Below are 16,425 nucleotides of genomic sequence, written 5' to 3'. Positions count from 1 at the left end.
TGACATCATTAGGTTTGTAAACATTTGTCCAAAAGAAATACAGATTAAATTGGAGCTAAATTAGGGTTTCAACATACCCTTTGATAGATTGAAGATATATAGCTTATTGTAGTGAAAATAAAATCTAATATTGGTTTGATCTTTTAAAGCAAAAAAGAAAAGAAAGAGGTCATTGTCAAACTTGCTTTAGGGATCATTTATCCATTTATCTAATGTAAAATGGACTGACAGTCATGATACATGATTCATGTAACATCTACTGTCTGTTATACCTGACTGGTAAAGTATAAACTACCATTGATTTAAAGAAAACCATCATAGACACAGGATCTCTCAAATTGAACATGCAAACATAAAGAATGAGCACAGTGCCACCTAGTGGTGGTAAAGACACAGAATCAAGTTTTATTTCCCCCATTATTAAGAACTGATTGTTCTCGCCAAACAAATTAAACATGAGTCACTGTCTCCAGCCTCTTCACATCACAAACAACACGGGACAAATACATTATAAATGAATAAAATTTATTTACAAATAGTTCTTTAAAACATGGATATTTGTGTCTGTACTGTTATGTACAAAGTTGAAATGTCTCGAAAAAAAAAATACAAAAACAGAAGAAAACAAACACTGGGTGAGGATATTCCTTTTATGTTACAAAGAAAAGTCTGCGTGTTAAAACTTGAAAGTATTTTGGTCCTCAGGGATGTGGAAGGCATAGCAGTCTGCACCAGCCTCAGGAACCAGAGACTCATCCTCATTCTGGAAGACAAAGGGGGTGGGAGGAGAAGCATTTCAGGATTACACAACTCAGTGTGCTTTGTGGATGGCCTCATGAACATGGATTATAACATAATTCTGTTTAGATGGTCAGGCCCTGGTTTATGTCCTCTATAAAGGATCATTGTGGCTCCTATCCGTAGTTTGACTGGATGGCCAGTTTGACTGGAGTTTAATAGGTCAGAAACTTCCAATTCCCAATCAGTCGGGTCACGGCGCTCTTCTAAACGCTCTAAGCTTTAGAAATGGTTTCACACCCTTACTCTGATCTATGCCTCATCACCTGCACAAAGTTCCTTATGTATTGCACTATGGATTGTGAAACTTTACACCTTAAACACACGTTTAATCCTTCTCAAACTCTCTCCAATCAGAGGTAAACAATCAGCCTCTGGACAAGAGAAGAACAAAACATTACCTCCCCAAATAAATCCACCGCAACCATTAAAAAATTTGTACTTTATGTCACATATATGAACGACTCTACATTAAAGTTTTTATCACTGTCAATATTTCAAGATTTAGAAGTTCTTCCTGTATCCCTTTTTTTTCTTTTTCAATTTCTTTGATTGGCCAATGTTCATGTACTGGACTAAAGGAATCTAATTTGTGTAGATAATCTTAACAAAAACCCACCTCTTCAGAGAAGAATCTGTCTATAATGTTGAGGGACGACTTGTAAACAGCTTCATTGTCATGAGACTGTAGTGCCTCAATCTTGTCCAGTCCACCCAACTCCTCAATTACCAGACACAGTTTCTCTAGCTCACCAGTGCTTTGTGCCATCTGAAAAAAAAAAAAAGAAGCAAAAATAATGTTAGATCGATAGTTCACATGATAAACTGGCAGCTGTGTGAGGTGGCGCAATGATCCACCAATCAGAATCTTCAGTCCATGAGCTGAAGTGTCCTTGGACAAAATACTGAACACCACGCTGGCCCTGACATGTCGTTTGACCAGGAAGCGTGTGTATGGTGGGTATAGAAACTCTTTAATGTGCTGTATCAATGTGTGTGTGTGTGTGTGAACCTTGTAAACCACTTTAAGATATCTTTAAAAAATTTAGCCTCGTCCCATCTTTAATTTCTGACCGAAATTAAATTCGGAAACAGCTCAGATGCTCTTAGTGTTTATCTCTGTTTTCCAATAAATGCCTGCAGTAGAATGTTTACTTGAGGACTTTTTGATCTGTTAAAATGAGTTTGATTTGAGGGCAATAGTCCATTAAAACTTAGACTTTAGTGCATGATGCCTTTGAAACTGCCTTTATTTTATTTATTTATTTATTTTAAATTATCGGACTACCCACTGTGAGAGTGGGTAGTCCAATAACCTGAAGGTTGGCGGTTCGATCCCCACTCTCACCGCTCAAAAGATTGGTGAACTGACAGCTGGAGGGATGGCAGTTGTCACCCCCATGCTCCCCGGGCGCTGTGAATGGCTGCCCACCGCTGCAGTATATGGCGTCTGTCTCTATGAGTGTGTGACCCTGTGCATGTGTGTGTCAACAGGTGCCAACCTGGATGGGTTAAAAGCGGAGGACAAACTTTGTGTGTATACATGACAAATAAATCTGTAAGTAAATTTTAATCTTAAGTTTACAGCCTTTTTGAGCCGACTTCTAAAGTAGTTTTGAATATTTTATAATACACCAGTACTCCAAAACCACAAAATTACTTCAACTACAAGACTAACATATTTAGACTTTTCCAACAGATGCATTTCTTAGTCAGATGTTTTTCCCCAAGTTACTCATCTCTCATCATTCATGTGATCTACAAGTAAGCAAAATGTTTTACTCAAACTTCCCCTTATTTGCAGTTCAACAAGCAAGAGAAAGGGAGGAAGCAGCAGTGTTCAAGTGAACATTATGGAAATAAAACAAATACACAGCAGCGCCCTGGTGACAGAACAAAGAAGTGAATCTGGAAAAAAAAAAAAAGACTAATTGACTATTTCACAGAAGCAGTCAGTCAGTGAAACCACAGTGTTTGCATTCAAAGGCACAATCAGATTTCATTGATATTGACAGGAAGAGTCAGAAATAGCTGCTTCCAGACAAGAGGCAGTTCCTCCTTTTTTTGGGCATGCAGTAGAACTTTGCTTGACAGTAGTTCATAGGACTCGTTCTACCAAACTTAACCCGTATCTAGACAGCGCAGTTGTACAATGACTGCTCCAGATGACATAGATGTATGGTGATTTGCCAAATATCTGAAAGTTTTCGGTCACTTCACAGTTCCTATCAGTGAAGGTATGCTGTTCTTAGCTAAACACAAAAGAACCCTGAGAACAGCACTTTCTGGTCCACATGCAGCAAAAGTAACCTGGTTTGGCACTTTTACTGGCTGATGGCAGCATACTTACTGCCCAAAAAAATTTGTACATAGCAAAACAAGACAAGAAAAATGAGGCATCTGCAGATGAATTAACATCCACACAGCTCTGGTTGGTCATTAGCGATGAGGACGGGATCTTTAGTTTTATTATTAATGGTATATAAATTATTTTCAGTTTAAAACTACATTAAAACTGCCTTTATAACTACAATACCGAAATGTAAATGCCATGCAACATTCATTGACTATAACACATGTATATTTAATACATTGAAGTGAATGCAAAGAGCCTGCAGTAACTGCCAACGTACCTGTAAAATATTGGAGACTGCATCCAGGATAACCAGGAGCATCTTGCTGTCTTTGACTGTCAATAGTTTGAGTAGAGGCTCTAGCACATTGCAATGGACCAGATAGGCCACTTGATCCACTGTTCCCCCACTAGTGTAATTGGTCACAGCCCACACTGCTTCCTTCTGGGTCTTGTAATCTCCCTAAACAAAAAAACATATCTGAGATTTGGGGCAAGAGGAGAGTGTGTAGGAATACAATAAATAATGGGGGCACATCAGATGAAACTATTTCACGTTAATGTCACTTTAATCACTGACAATAATAAACTTTTATGATCTGCCTTCTCATTAGGTGCGTTCTAATTAGCCTGCTGTGTATTCCATCTACTCATGTGCTCCGACCTGCTGGAGGATCTCCACCAGGATGGGTACCAGGCCAGCATTAATAACTTCCTGAATTTGGACATCCTTGCCGGCAGTGATGTTGGATATGGCCCAGGCGGCTTCTCTCTGGATGTGGGACTTGTGGTGGCTCAGAAGGCTGGGGAACATTGCCAGGGCACCTGCATTTAGGACACACTGGGTCTGCTCATCTGTTCCTGTCACGATGTTGCCAAGTGATCTCAGAGTGGGAGTCTAAGAGGAGAAAAAGAGCAGGTTGAGCATTTGATAGATATCATTTTAAACAACGTGCAATTCAGGCTGAGACATTATAGTTGGAAGTACACAACACAAACTGACTGGATGTACAGCTATTAAACTTTCATGAAAACACAATCACAATAACATTAACAGGCATAAATGTCAGGAATAATCAGTTGTTGTACATTTAATAATAACCTAAATTAATTTGAACAATGCAAACAATGAAAACTAGTCACCTTTACTGAAACTAACCCCATTCACAACTACATTTCTATGTGTGAAATCCTTCTAAAACCTTAATGGTGTTTGAAAACTGTAACATTGAAATGTAAATTGTCACTTCTTCCCTTCATTTCCCAGCATATGAAAATCTATTTGACAGCCTAAACCACTGACTTTTATTTTATTGACTGAGCCCCCAAAGTTCATCAGATTTGTTTAAAATACTCTAAATAGGTCTTGAAAACAGGGGCATATTAAAGTTGATCAGGTTGCATAGGGCTAAAGCATTGCATCCTGTCTCAAAGAGAGAAAACAAACATCCGTACATTTACAGCATCCAGTCTGAAGGGGTTGTGAAACTCTGAACTGCATACCACAATGGAGAGTTCCCCGCAGGCAAGAAGCTGCACAAGATGGGGCACCAGGCCAGCGTACACCACCACCTCGATCCTCTCATTAGAGCCATCGGTCAGATAGGACACAGCCCAACAGGCATCAGCCAGCACTTCCCTGTCATCGTAGTGCAGGAGGTGCATCAGTGCAGGCAGCATCTCTCGCACTGCCGCCAGGGGAGGGGGTGGGTTCTTGTTCCGACAGAGGTTGGAGAGGGTCCAGGTGACATTGCGCAGGTAGCCAGACTGATACAGTACGTGAAAAGTTGTGTTAGTTTAGAGCAAACAGAAAAAGTGAAAATTTTCAACAAACATCAGCATTTCAGAACTGTTAATAATAGAAATCACCAAAAGATTTAAAGGTCATTTTAGGGTTGGAGCTCAAATTTAATTTGTGCATTCAGGATTACTGCAGTGAAGAACTGTACTGTCCTATTCATGAAGAGTCATATCAACTGTTCAAAACATATCAATGGCCTCACGCCTCCACCACTAAAACATGTCACCAAGTAGTGACGATTCCTTAGACCAAGTCTTTGGTCAGGGTTTTGAATATATAAAAAAATGAGAAATCAATTAAATATTACCCTGTTACTCTGTTCCTTCAGTGTTTTACAAAATAACACAGGAGATGCAGAACCAATATCTGCATTAAATGTCAGATGGCAATATTTACAAATACAATCCTTCCAACAATAGAGGAACTGGAATCAGATCTAATTACGCCCACAGATACACACAGTGGGGGGAATTAACAAAGCATTCAAATCCAACTAATTTCCCTACAACAAAAACTTTGAGGCAAGTCAGGCTTAAGCAGCCATCTGTCTATTGGGTGAAGACAGTGTGGACATCTGGACAGAAGAGATTGTAGTGCAACTGTAGTGCAAGGAAATATTAACGTGTATAAGAAATAGTACACACAACAATATCTATTAGAAACCTACAGGAAATATAGACAGATCGGCGGTTGACACCAAGGCCAGGAGTGGCTCAAGTCCTCCATGTTTGATCACCAAATCTCTGTGACTGGGCCCATCACCTAAATTTGGGAGGCAAAAAAAAAACAAAAAAACATTTGAAGTTAGCTCTAATCAAAAGTGCACAGCAAATAAATTATGAGTGCAGTGGGTTACTTCAGATGATTACCACAATTATATTATTTGGCTGAGATTTTCAGGGGTAGTGTAAACACTGAAAAAACGTTACGTTTTAAACAGTAACCACAATATCCACCCTTACATTATTCCAATCCATCACAGGGTTACTTCTTACATCATGATCTGCCCTGCACTGTACTCAGGCTATACAATTTACTGGTGTGTAATTGCCAGTGAAAGACAAAGTCCTGACCTAACTCTGCAGACATGGTTCTGAGTTCATACCTAGTAGGAACTACAAAGAGATGCTGAGTTTTGTCAGCGTACAATACCTGCAATGTTGCCCAGGGCCCAAATGGCCTGCTCGCTGATGTGCTGGTGGGGTGATGTCACCAATCTGATGAATGCTGGAATGGCCCCTCCTTCTACTACAGCAGTAGTCTGGTCTGAGGTACCTGAAGCGATGTTAGTTAGGGCCCAAGCTGCCTCAAACTGGATGGGAGGGTATTCAAACAGTCCCAGAAAACTGACAAACTTCGGAATGAGGCCAGCAGCAATAATGCTGTCAATAGGTGGTTGTTTTTCTCTGGAAAGAAGCTTTCTGAAAATCAGGAGAGAGAAAAGAAAGGACTCTGAAGAAGTGACTTTCAAACATTTCTTCATGAAACATATCTGATATTTGGGAGTAGCTTCAGTGCTACAGTGCTAATATGGTAAGTCTTTTTAAAGTTGCATCTTGAGTTAATTGTGATCACAAAAATCCCACAACACATCTGGGTAATCCCATGGCATCAATCGAGCATCACAAAAAAGATCTTTGTGAGAATTTGAGCAAGATGTCCACATTGAGTCACTGGTTTTCCTGAGCTGTGTGTAAGCATAAAACACCTGAGAAATAACATGGAAAAGTTTCATAGCATTAAATCACCTTCTGTTAACCAATTCAGATCTTTAGCTTTGTTTCATAAGCCTTCTGAAACTAGAGGATTTTCTGCAAAAAAACTCAAATATGTCCAATCAATAGCTACAAACTTAAATCAATAAACGTTTGGGAGATTAAACCACTGTTTGTTTGTTTGTTTTATTACAAAATGCTGACTTTATCCTTAAGTTTATTGACATAAAGAAGTACTTACAGTGTTGAAAGTGTTTATGCAGCATGCATAAAGTGATATGCACACATTTGTTGCATCAGGTATGAAGAAGTTAGAGGACATACAAAATTATTCTTTACCTGGCTGTCTGTGTTGCCTGCAGCTGAAGATCTAGATTCTGTCCGTTTACACCCCCGACAATCTCCTCCACAGACCAGTGATGAGGAGGCTATGGAAACATAAATCAAAAGCGATTACTGGATAGAAAACTTGAGTCAAAGTGTAGTTAAAAATAACACTGAGTGGAGTGTGTTCAGGATTGAACAGATCAAAAATAAATAAATAGAACAAAGTGACAGTAAGTTTCCTATGAACATCTTCCACACGGTTTTCATTTGGCAGACACTTAGGTTTGCACCAAGATTGTAGGTGACCTTTGGCCACTGTGTGCAGAAAGGCCTGAGCTCCGTTTGTATCCGTTTTCCCGCTTTGGTGGGTGCAGACATGTTAGCATGCAGGGCAGGCTGCGGTGTCACTGCAGATTATCAAATGTTTCACACACTAAAATCACATAAAAATCCTGCTGTATTTATTTGTGAAGGGTCTTGTTACGTATCCCAGTCAAATGAAGGAGACAGCGAGAAAGGGGCTACCTTTGCGTTGGGATCCTTCTCTTGAAGAGGGGAGCTTGGCTCGTCCAGCAAGCTTTGAACGTTTCTCCTCTTCAGGATCTGATCATCTTTCTTTGCTTTTCGGAGCTCTACGTTGACTTCCGCTCTCCTTCGCCTTAGCTCCTGAAGATGTCAACATCCACAGAAATTAGCGCATTGAACTCGATTATCGATCTAATGCTACTTTTCGTTTTATTGACAGAACCTACATTGGCATCTTTTCCTTTGTTTTTGAACTTGTTGAGTCGAGCTCCGCTGTCGGTGCCAGCTGACATTCCTGACCGTTGAGCAAGTCAGCCGATTCCACAAACGTTATAAATGATCTCTGTTGAGCGAAGCGACAAGACTTAAACGGCTGAACCAACGGTTGCTTTCACTTGTGTCCCTCGGTTTTCTTCACGTTTGCTCGTTAGCAGGCGGTAAGCTAGTTGATTGAACGGGAGTCTTTAGTCAAGCCGGTTATCTAATTCCATGTGTTCCAAACGAAACCTGGGTGAGTACGCAAATAATGAAAACTCGTTCAAATGAATGGTAAACAAGTATATCAACTAAGTAACACGCGGTAAAGCAAATGTGATTTTAAAAATAGCGACAGATATGTTTTTAAAAGTCTCAGAGCAACAAAACATGTGCTACGTTCTTACCTTACAGGGTTGTTGTAAAAAAAGAAAAAAAAATATTAGTGTGACGTTATCTATGAATTGTCGTCTTTCCTGATTATTGATTGGTCAAATGGCCCATAAGACCCGCCTACAGATCCGCCCAAGGCAAAATAAAAAAAATAAAAAGCCTGTCGTCAAAGGCAACTGCCTATATTATCGCGAGATAAAGAAAGTGTGTTCTCTGGCTGTTTTTTGCGTTCTCTTTAAGGACTGTTACTGCTGTCTGAAATTCACATTGACTAATGAAGAAGTAGTCCTGGGTTTGAGATAGTTTGTCACAAACGTACGACCTTATTTCTGAAATTACGTATCTAACATATAATACGTGATGTGTCTTGGATAACTACGTAATGACCCAGTGGCCTAATGGATAAGGCATCAGCCTCCGGAGCTGGGGATTGTGGGTTCGAGTCCCATCTGGGTCGCATTTATCGTCTTTTTAAGGACGTTATTGCGACCGGTATCAAAAATGCACGCATAACATAACTCTACAAAATTGTACAAATACTACACAAATTCGGCCACAATATCCATATGTCTACCATGTAAAGTCAAGACTCTCACAACAGAAGCATAAGCCAAATCTTTATATTGTTTCTGAAAGTAGCTAAAGCATGTGAAAGAACAAGGAGCAGCAATGGGGAAAGAACACTGATTTAGATTAGCATTTCTTCTAAAGTTGGTTTCTGCTATATGAAACACAATCAAAGGACTCCAAGGGACCTATGATAAGACATTAATTTGTTTAGTTTACCACCTCTCTATGTAACATTTCTATATATGGATATCTGTACTTTATCACTGTATATATTTTTCTATCATTTCAATTTGCTAGCAAATCAAGATCTTACCTAATTTCATTCATAAAAAAATGCTTTGCTATCTTTCTCTTATCTTCTCAGACTGTCTTTGTCACTATACAGTATCTACTTTACCATCCAGCGAGTACTGTGAAAAAACTACTAAATATCCTCACAGTTTAACACAATTGGTTGTTGCTATTTGAATAATTCTGTGATATTTCATAGTGCTTGTAGCTACAATTGTTTTTGTTTGTGCAATAAAATTCTTTTAAAAAGACCTGACCACTGTGGAAATAATTATTAATTTCTGTTCATCTTTTTCTGTCTGTTCCTGTTTGCTGGAAGTCTCAATGTATCAGTTAATTTTATTTGATTTTTTTTATTTACTGAACTGGAAACATTTCTGTAACATTGTTCTGTAACATTGCTGCAATTTAAAGTCGTTGTTGATTTGATTAAACTAGGATGCTACTATTTGTGTTGTTATTGTTTAGGAACTATATTACCCATAAGGCCTGGGGGCGAGGGAAGTGGGATGAAAGAAATGGATATATGCAGAGAGAGCTGCTAATCAGAGGAGTGAATTTAGTAGTATATGTTCGAGATGTTAAATAAAATAAGCTGAAACCCACTGAGCCTTGTTTGTGACTCTCAAGTGAAGAGACAAACATAATACTATTCAAATCCAATCGTCTTTTTTAAGATAAGCAAATATTTTTGATTAAAAAGATACGTGTAAATAACAATATGAGGCAAGTTAATCTTAACCACAGCGAAATCAGCCACGAGTTGTGCTGAAGTTCTCCTCTCTGACCACCAGAGGGCAGAAAAGACTCGTGTTTCCAAATGCAGCATGGTCAAATTTACCCTTTTAAACTTTGGGAGACAGCTCAGACCTTGTTGCTCTGTGATGTAAAAATACTTTGCTGTTATTTAAACGTTAAAGGAGAGAAGGGCAGCTGCCAAAAACAGAAGATTATGAACATTTACCTTGACACCTGTTACAAAAAGGTCGATAGATACCCTTTTGATAACAGCACACAGCAGACAATGTCAGCTCCATCTCTCTCACGTAGTGGACATTGTTGGCGTATTTATAATTCGCGTATGACTGAAAGTCATGTCAAAGTGTTTATTTTATGTTTGGTACGTCCCACCACCTCCCTTTCCATTCCATCCGCTCCCTGAGCGCTCCTATATAAACACCAGGAATCCCAACTCTGCAGCAAACCGTGCAGTGCGTCCAACAGCGAGCATCCAGGATGACAGGGATTATTCTGATCCTTTTGTTTCTGGTCTTTCCTCTTCATGTCACACAGGAGCATGCTGTTAACGGTGAGTGGAGTTTGTTTTTTTGTTGTTGTTGTCGTCTTCTTGCACCTGTTTTGTGCGTTTTTATCCGGTTTTCAGGACAACGTTCTCCAATGTTACGGTTTATAATTAACTTTTGGACACTAGGGGATATTTGTCAAAAATACATCTGAAAAAATGGGGATCAATCAGTGATAATTCACGCCTAAAAAATTATAGAATCAAATTCAAACGGATGTGAAATTATACACATTTCTTAAGTAACCATCAAAGCCTTTTTCATCCCTTTTTTCCATGCAACATGTTCATAGATTCAGTATGATCCGGGGTTAGAGTTTGGCTGCATGAAACCCATTTTTGGTGCTCACTGTAGGGCCAGAGTTATATCAGACTGTGTGACTAAACTGCAACCGTCTGCTTTAACTACAGAGCTGTACACTGTTCTAGAAAAGGGTCAGGACAGCTTTGTGGATCCTGCTCAAAACAACCAGAGCAGGCTCCTGCTTAAAGAGCCCTCGTTGCCCATCAATGAACTCCTGGAGAAAAGCAGCAAGATTGAGTCCAAATTCAACCTCCACCCTCTACCCTCTGCTGTGTGGCCGAAACACAGCGACCTGGCCCCCATCCCTCGCCACCACAACAAGAGCAAAAAGGGCCCCAAGAGCGACCGGTTGACGGAGCACAACAGCGAGAAAAGCCGAGGAGATGCTGCGGGTCTGCTCCCCAAAATTCAGCTGACAGGAGCTGCAGGTGCCGCCGCCGCCAACCGCACAGCGCAGAAAACCCATCAGGACTCCCAGGCCCACATCAGCCCCCCTCAGCAGGGTGAGACAGAGGGACACCCAAACTCCAGATCCAGGGCTCCAGCCCACACACAGCCCCAGACTCAGCCGCAACAACCCGCCGCCTCCCCGCGGAAAGATCCCCCAAACCGAAGACAGGACCCAGAGGAGAACCGGCCGAGAAAGTCCAGCCTGTACCAGTCCGGAATCAGCACAGGAACATGGAACAACAGTCGCCCGCCGGTCGTCTTCAACAGGCGCTCCTCCAGCCTGCTTTTCCAGTTCGACATCCTGAGACGAGGTATGGGAGTGTTGTTTCCAGATCTGAATATCATTACAGAGCTCCCAACAAATCTGTCACTGGATCTTTGCATATACCTCCCTTTTGGGAATATATATCTTAAAATTAATAAACTTGTGTGAAACTTAAGCCACAAGGAAAACTATTAGATGTTTTACATAATTAAAACAATTAAACAATAGGAATAACAGTTTTTCATTTTGTGAATATAAAATGGTTGAATATAAAATACAACCATAAATTTAAAAAAAAGTCTGTGTTTGCTTGATATAAAGAGACAAAATGAGTTTGCACAACGACATACCAAAATGTGGATCCTCTTGATCCACTTGATAGTCGATTAACTGTCTCGTGCAACTCTAAACTCTGCGGTGGTTGGAATGAGAGCGCTGTGTCGTTCTTATCCCTTCATCCTTTTCCTCTTCTCCGCAGAGTCCGACTTCACTCACGACGCCTTCTGCATGAGCGAGTGCAGGAAGGAGAAGGATGAGAAGGAATATTACTGCTACAGTGAGTTTGGTACGTAGCACAAAGACAGACTTTGTCAAAGACACAAACACACGAGAAGCTGTGAGCGATTTAACCAGTGGATCGATCCTGTTTATTGCACTAAACAGTGGTCCACATTTCTATCAAACAGTTAACATAAAAAAAAAACTAAAAAAGAAAAAAAGGCTCTTTAAATCTTTAAATTCAGAATGATAAACGTACTGAACTCAAATGAATTATGAGACTGACATGAGCAGCCAGGGCAAACAGTCAAAGTTATCTGTGAGATACACATAAAGCTGCAGCTCAATACAAATTAATCATCATTATGGAGTATGAATAGTTGAGTAAAAGAATACAATTACATAAAAATGAGAAAATTAAAGGCTTTTATGCAATTAAACCTACAAACATAAAATGTTCACTGGACACAATTACATATGTTAAATGGACAGATGAAAACAAAATACTGTTCTATGGGAATGTGGTGCATCAGTTTGTTCACAGGCAACACAATGATCCCCAAAGATTTATGCTGTGAGGCTGCTTTGTTGCCACTGGTATTTGAGGCACTGAAAGTATAAAATTAATGGTGAAATCAAAGGATTGCAGAAGCTTTTTAAAGCTAAATGTGTCGGAAAACTGTGTTTGAAGTAACAGTCTTCAGTTTTTCAGAGGGATAACTACCTTAAGCACACATCAAACTATGTTCAAACTATGAGAATAAAACGTTCGAAAAGGAAAAAGAAAATCGCTGTTTCTAAATTGACCAGCAATGACTTCCGACCTAAAGCCTAATGACAACTGAAACTACTAAAAGTACCCAATACCTAATGGTCTGGGTTTTTTTTCAAGGAGGCGAAAGATTATGCCATTTCAGGGTCTTTTACATTTTCCCTGAGGTCTAAGATGCATGACGACGAGCCAAATTAGTTTTGCTGATGTATGAAACAACCCTCTGTTTGTGCTGAGTTTTGATGTTGTTTTTACAAACATCCATCCATCCCTTTTCTACACCCATTTAATCCAGTTCAGGCTTGCGGGAAGGCTGGAGCCTATCCCAGCTTCCCTGGGCAAGAGGCAGAATACACCCTGGACAGGTCACCAGTGTGTTTACAAGCAGTCACAACTATTTGTGCTGTACAACTTAAAATTACTAGATTATTTGTGAGGCAAAAAGGCACAAATAAACACGCTGGAAATGGTGAAATAATTCTAAATGTTCAACTCTACAAACCCCACCCTAAAGGATAACCTCAAAACTATCACTACTTCCCTATCAGCACTATATGTACATTTATACTTAAATGCTTATTGTTGTTGTTCATTAAAGTTACACATTTTATTAAACTTTTAATTTGATCCCAAATTGGATAATTTTACTCATTTCTGAATATTCCTACATTTCAGGAGTGCCAAGACCTCTTACAAGAAGTATTAAACCCATAAAACCACAATGTACCATTTCACCTCACATTTGACAAATGAGATAAAACAAATCAAATATTACTTTTGGAGGTGTTTACTTTTGTCTCCTGTTTTTTTCATGCTGAGCTAAAATAGGCAGCACCACAGATTTGACTGTGGTATGTCTTCTTAAATTGACCTTTTATCTTTAAGTAATAACACAGGATCATGTTTTTCTCTCCTTGTGTAACAGCTGTCAATGGGATTGTCCATGACATCGATGTGCTGCGTAAAGGAATAAGGCTCATTACGCTGATGGTCAGCAGTGATGGCTTCTACAAGATGAGCCGACTGTATGTGACTCCGGACAGCTTCTTCTTCAAAGTACGCCTTCTGGTCTTGGACACCTTCAAGTGCAGCAAGCCCTGCCCTGATATCAAACTTGGTGAGTGCAAGAGCATAGTTCAATAGTTTTTTAAAAATTTTATTCTGCAGACATACTCAAGATCTGCCTTTAAACTTGGTTTAGTTGGAAATAAAACGAGTAACAGTTTAAACAACTCCATACAGCCTTTAAAATCTTTAATTATGTTCGAAGAACATGCAAACTCTAGTGGTCATGACAGAAACTGCCTGTGAAGTGGAAAGATAATTGTGGCACAAAGAATGTATTTTAGTCCTAAGTGTGCACTTTTATCCAAAGCGACTTACAAATGAGAATATAACAATGCAGCTAACATCAAAGCTAACAATAAGCTACATAGAAGGAAACAAATAATGATTTTTAACTCAAACAAAGACATGGCAATGTCTAAAACCAATCAAAGCCAATTTAAATAGTTTTATTAAAGTTCATAGCATGAACTCTTACTAACTCTTTTACTAATTCATACTCCTCTGAAGTGGCTGTCCTGAAATTGTGGTCCTTAAACTGCAGCCTCTGGTTATTCAGGAATAATAATAACTCCTTACAGGAGTGAAATATAATGGGATTGTATTTCCGTAAATACAGCCCATTGGAGTGACCACTAAACTAACCGCCCCTCCTGGCGGCATGAGGGGAATATAATCCCATTGTGTTATGGGTTGTTCTAGGATTAAAGTGCAGTTTAGAGCTGTTTCATACCTTCACACAGGTATCAACCATCTTTTTAACGCAGGTGGACAAATGTGCACTCCTCCAAAAAGCTAACAGTTTAAAAAAAAATGTTATAGTGGAGCATAGCTCACTAAAGCAAGAATGAGCAGCTCACAGTGCCCTCTCCTTTGTTCCAAAGGTACCAGATACATTGTAATGGGTCAGATCTACCACCGGAGGCGCCACCTTCCCAGTGACCTCCTGAGCCTTTTGGGTAGTAAACTGAAGCCCGGAGACGGCCTTCTGCGAAGCAACAACTACGTCAAGAGGTTTAACAAAAGGAGACACCAGAAAGTTCTGGAGGCCACCCGGTCCAGGTGTAGGTGAACCAGAGATAGGACTACCGCCCCCTGCTGCGGGGGAAGAGACATTGCAGCTGACGTCAACTGATCTTAACTAACCCCTCAGTATTGTACAAGACAGAGGACGCGTCACAGAAGCCATGGATGTTCTCTCATGTGGACTCCCGTCATGCATAATAATATTGGCTCAAGTTTCATCCAGGTTCCCAAAGTGCTGAATTTTGACCTTTTTGGTAAAGCAGCTTCAGCTAAAAGGATTGTTCGTGATGATATAGTAACATCTGGGGCTCCTCTAAACATGTCAACTCCACTTAAACTCCTCATTCATTCATGACTGGTTCACGAAGTCCCTGAATTAATAAGTCATCACACTGGCACACTGTCATTGGGAAATTTGGCTCATCTACAGCACATACACTTCTATGAAATATGGAATTAATTTACAGAAGGGAGCATTTAGTCATCTTTCTTTTTTAACTTCTTGATCTTTGGCTTGTTTTTCTTTAATATATGTATATGTTTAAAGTATGCCTCAGATAGCTCTACAGAATCAGCTTCCAAAACAACATGATGCCAAAATACTTCAGTAGATATACAGTTACGTACATGGTGACATTGCAGGTCATATTAGTGTGGAGGAATACAAACAGCAAAATAAGAAAAAGAGGGTAGAGAAAAGGGGACATAATGGCAGCAAAAGAATCTTACTGGTCATGAGAGCACCTTTTTTCCAAACTTTAATCATGTGTCCATGATGAAATGTATGCCTGACATCTAAAATGGGGCCTTGCTGAATGAATGAGGAGTAAAAGGTGTGGTTTTGTTGGGATTAAGCCATGAATCTAATCGCAGGAATCTGATCCTCTACACACCTGGACTCTAAAAGAAGTGCCTCCGTCACAGCTCCTTTTGCTGTTTTCTTGCTTACACACAAACTGTGAGGGCCAGCGCTCAGAAGTGGGTATTTGAAAAATGTTGGCAGGCTCAGAGAGAAAGGGAGGTGGGAGCAATGTGAAGGACAAATAAAGGAGGTTATGTAAAATAAGGACAAGGACTACAATGTCTTTCTAAGGGAATAGCTTGATCTAAAATCCCTGCCTCGATTGTAATACCACCATGAACTCATGCTTCTTATGAGAGCGAAAAGATTTGCACTGAACACTTGCATTGCTTTGCTAAATATGAACTCAATAAAAATGTGTTTGTTTTGTACTCAACTGCCCAGTGATTTTATTTATCTTTAAACCAGCCCTTTTACTCACGCTATCACATGCATCCACTCAGTGACTGAAACAATGATCTTTGTTATTATTCTCAGTGACTGCATGAGAAGAAGTCCCCAAAGTGGGACAGTATAATCAGAGTTTCACTGCCATATTTTGAGCCAGGCCTCCAGGCAGGCTGCGCTGAGCCTCTTTCTTCACCCATGTATGTCTTTCAGCTTTGGTCAGTTCCCAGGCTCGATGAAGCCTCTATCTGGGATCAGCGCTGGAGGGAACAGATGCATGTGGGCAGGAAACAGGAGCCCGCTCCACACTGTGGCTACTATCGCAGCAGGAGGACATTCCTCATCGCAGAGGATGTAAAGGAGGAGGAGGAGGAGGAGGTTAGGTGGGAATATCTCAGAGTTGCTTCCTGTGTGAAAGCTCCCAAACGACTGTGGGCTTGTGGTCATCTCAGCATCCATGTGAAT

The 16,425-nt window shown here is 40.1% G+C and overlaps 2 protein-coding genes and 1 non-coding gene across 3 annotated transcripts; 2 read left to right on the top strand and 1 right to left on the bottom strand.

Moving 5' to 3' along the window:
• Positions 1-508: 508 nt before the first annotated feature.
• LOC140305639 (importin subunit alpha-1-like) lies at positions 509-8,206 on the bottom strand. The gene is made up of 10 exons (XM_072384587.1): positions 7,747-8,206; positions 7,520-7,660; positions 7,007-7,095; positions 6,105-6,373; positions 5,620-5,714; positions 4,655-4,918; positions 3,816-4,049; positions 3,432-3,614; positions 1,418-1,567; positions 509-763 (listed from the first exon to the last, which is right to left on the bottom strand). The coding sequence occupies exons 1-10, from the start codon at positions 7,810-7,812 to the stop codon at positions 677-679; spliced, it is 1,578 nt and encodes a 525-aa protein (XP_072240688.1). The 5' UTR covers positions 7,813-8,206; the 3' UTR covers positions 509-676.
• A 345-nt stretch (positions 8,207-8,551) lies between these two features.
• trnar-ccg (transfer RNA arginine (anticodon CCG)) lies at positions 8,552-8,624 on the top strand. Its single transcript has one exon. It is a non-coding gene; the product is annotated as a tRNA-Arg (tRNA).
• A 1,620-nt stretch (positions 8,625-10,244) lies between these two features.
• On the top strand, positions 10,245-15,949 carry LOC140305636 (uncharacterized). The gene is made up of 5 exons (XM_072384585.1): positions 10,245-10,337; positions 10,743-11,396; positions 11,829-11,915; positions 13,546-13,737; positions 14,570-15,949. Exons 1-5 carry the CDS (start codon positions 10,265-10,267, stop codon positions 14,755-14,757), a joined length of 1,194 nt encoding a protein of 397 aa, XP_072240686.1. The 5' UTR covers positions 10,245-10,264; the 3' UTR covers positions 14,758-15,949.
• The last annotated feature ends 476 nt before the right edge of the window (positions 15,950-16,425 follow it).

The sequence above is a fragment of the Leuresthes tenuis genome, unplaced genomic scaffold (assembly GCF_036924035.1).
Source record: "Leuresthes tenuis unplaced genomic scaffold, fLeuTen1.0.hap1 SCAF_4, whole genome shotgun sequence".
Lineage (NCBI taxonomy): Eukaryota > Metazoa > Chordata > Actinopteri > Atheriniformes > Atherinopsidae > Leuresthes > Leuresthes tenuis.
The sequence above is the reverse complement of the archived record's forward strand: the minus strand, read 5'-3'. Positions and strand labels throughout refer to the sequence as shown.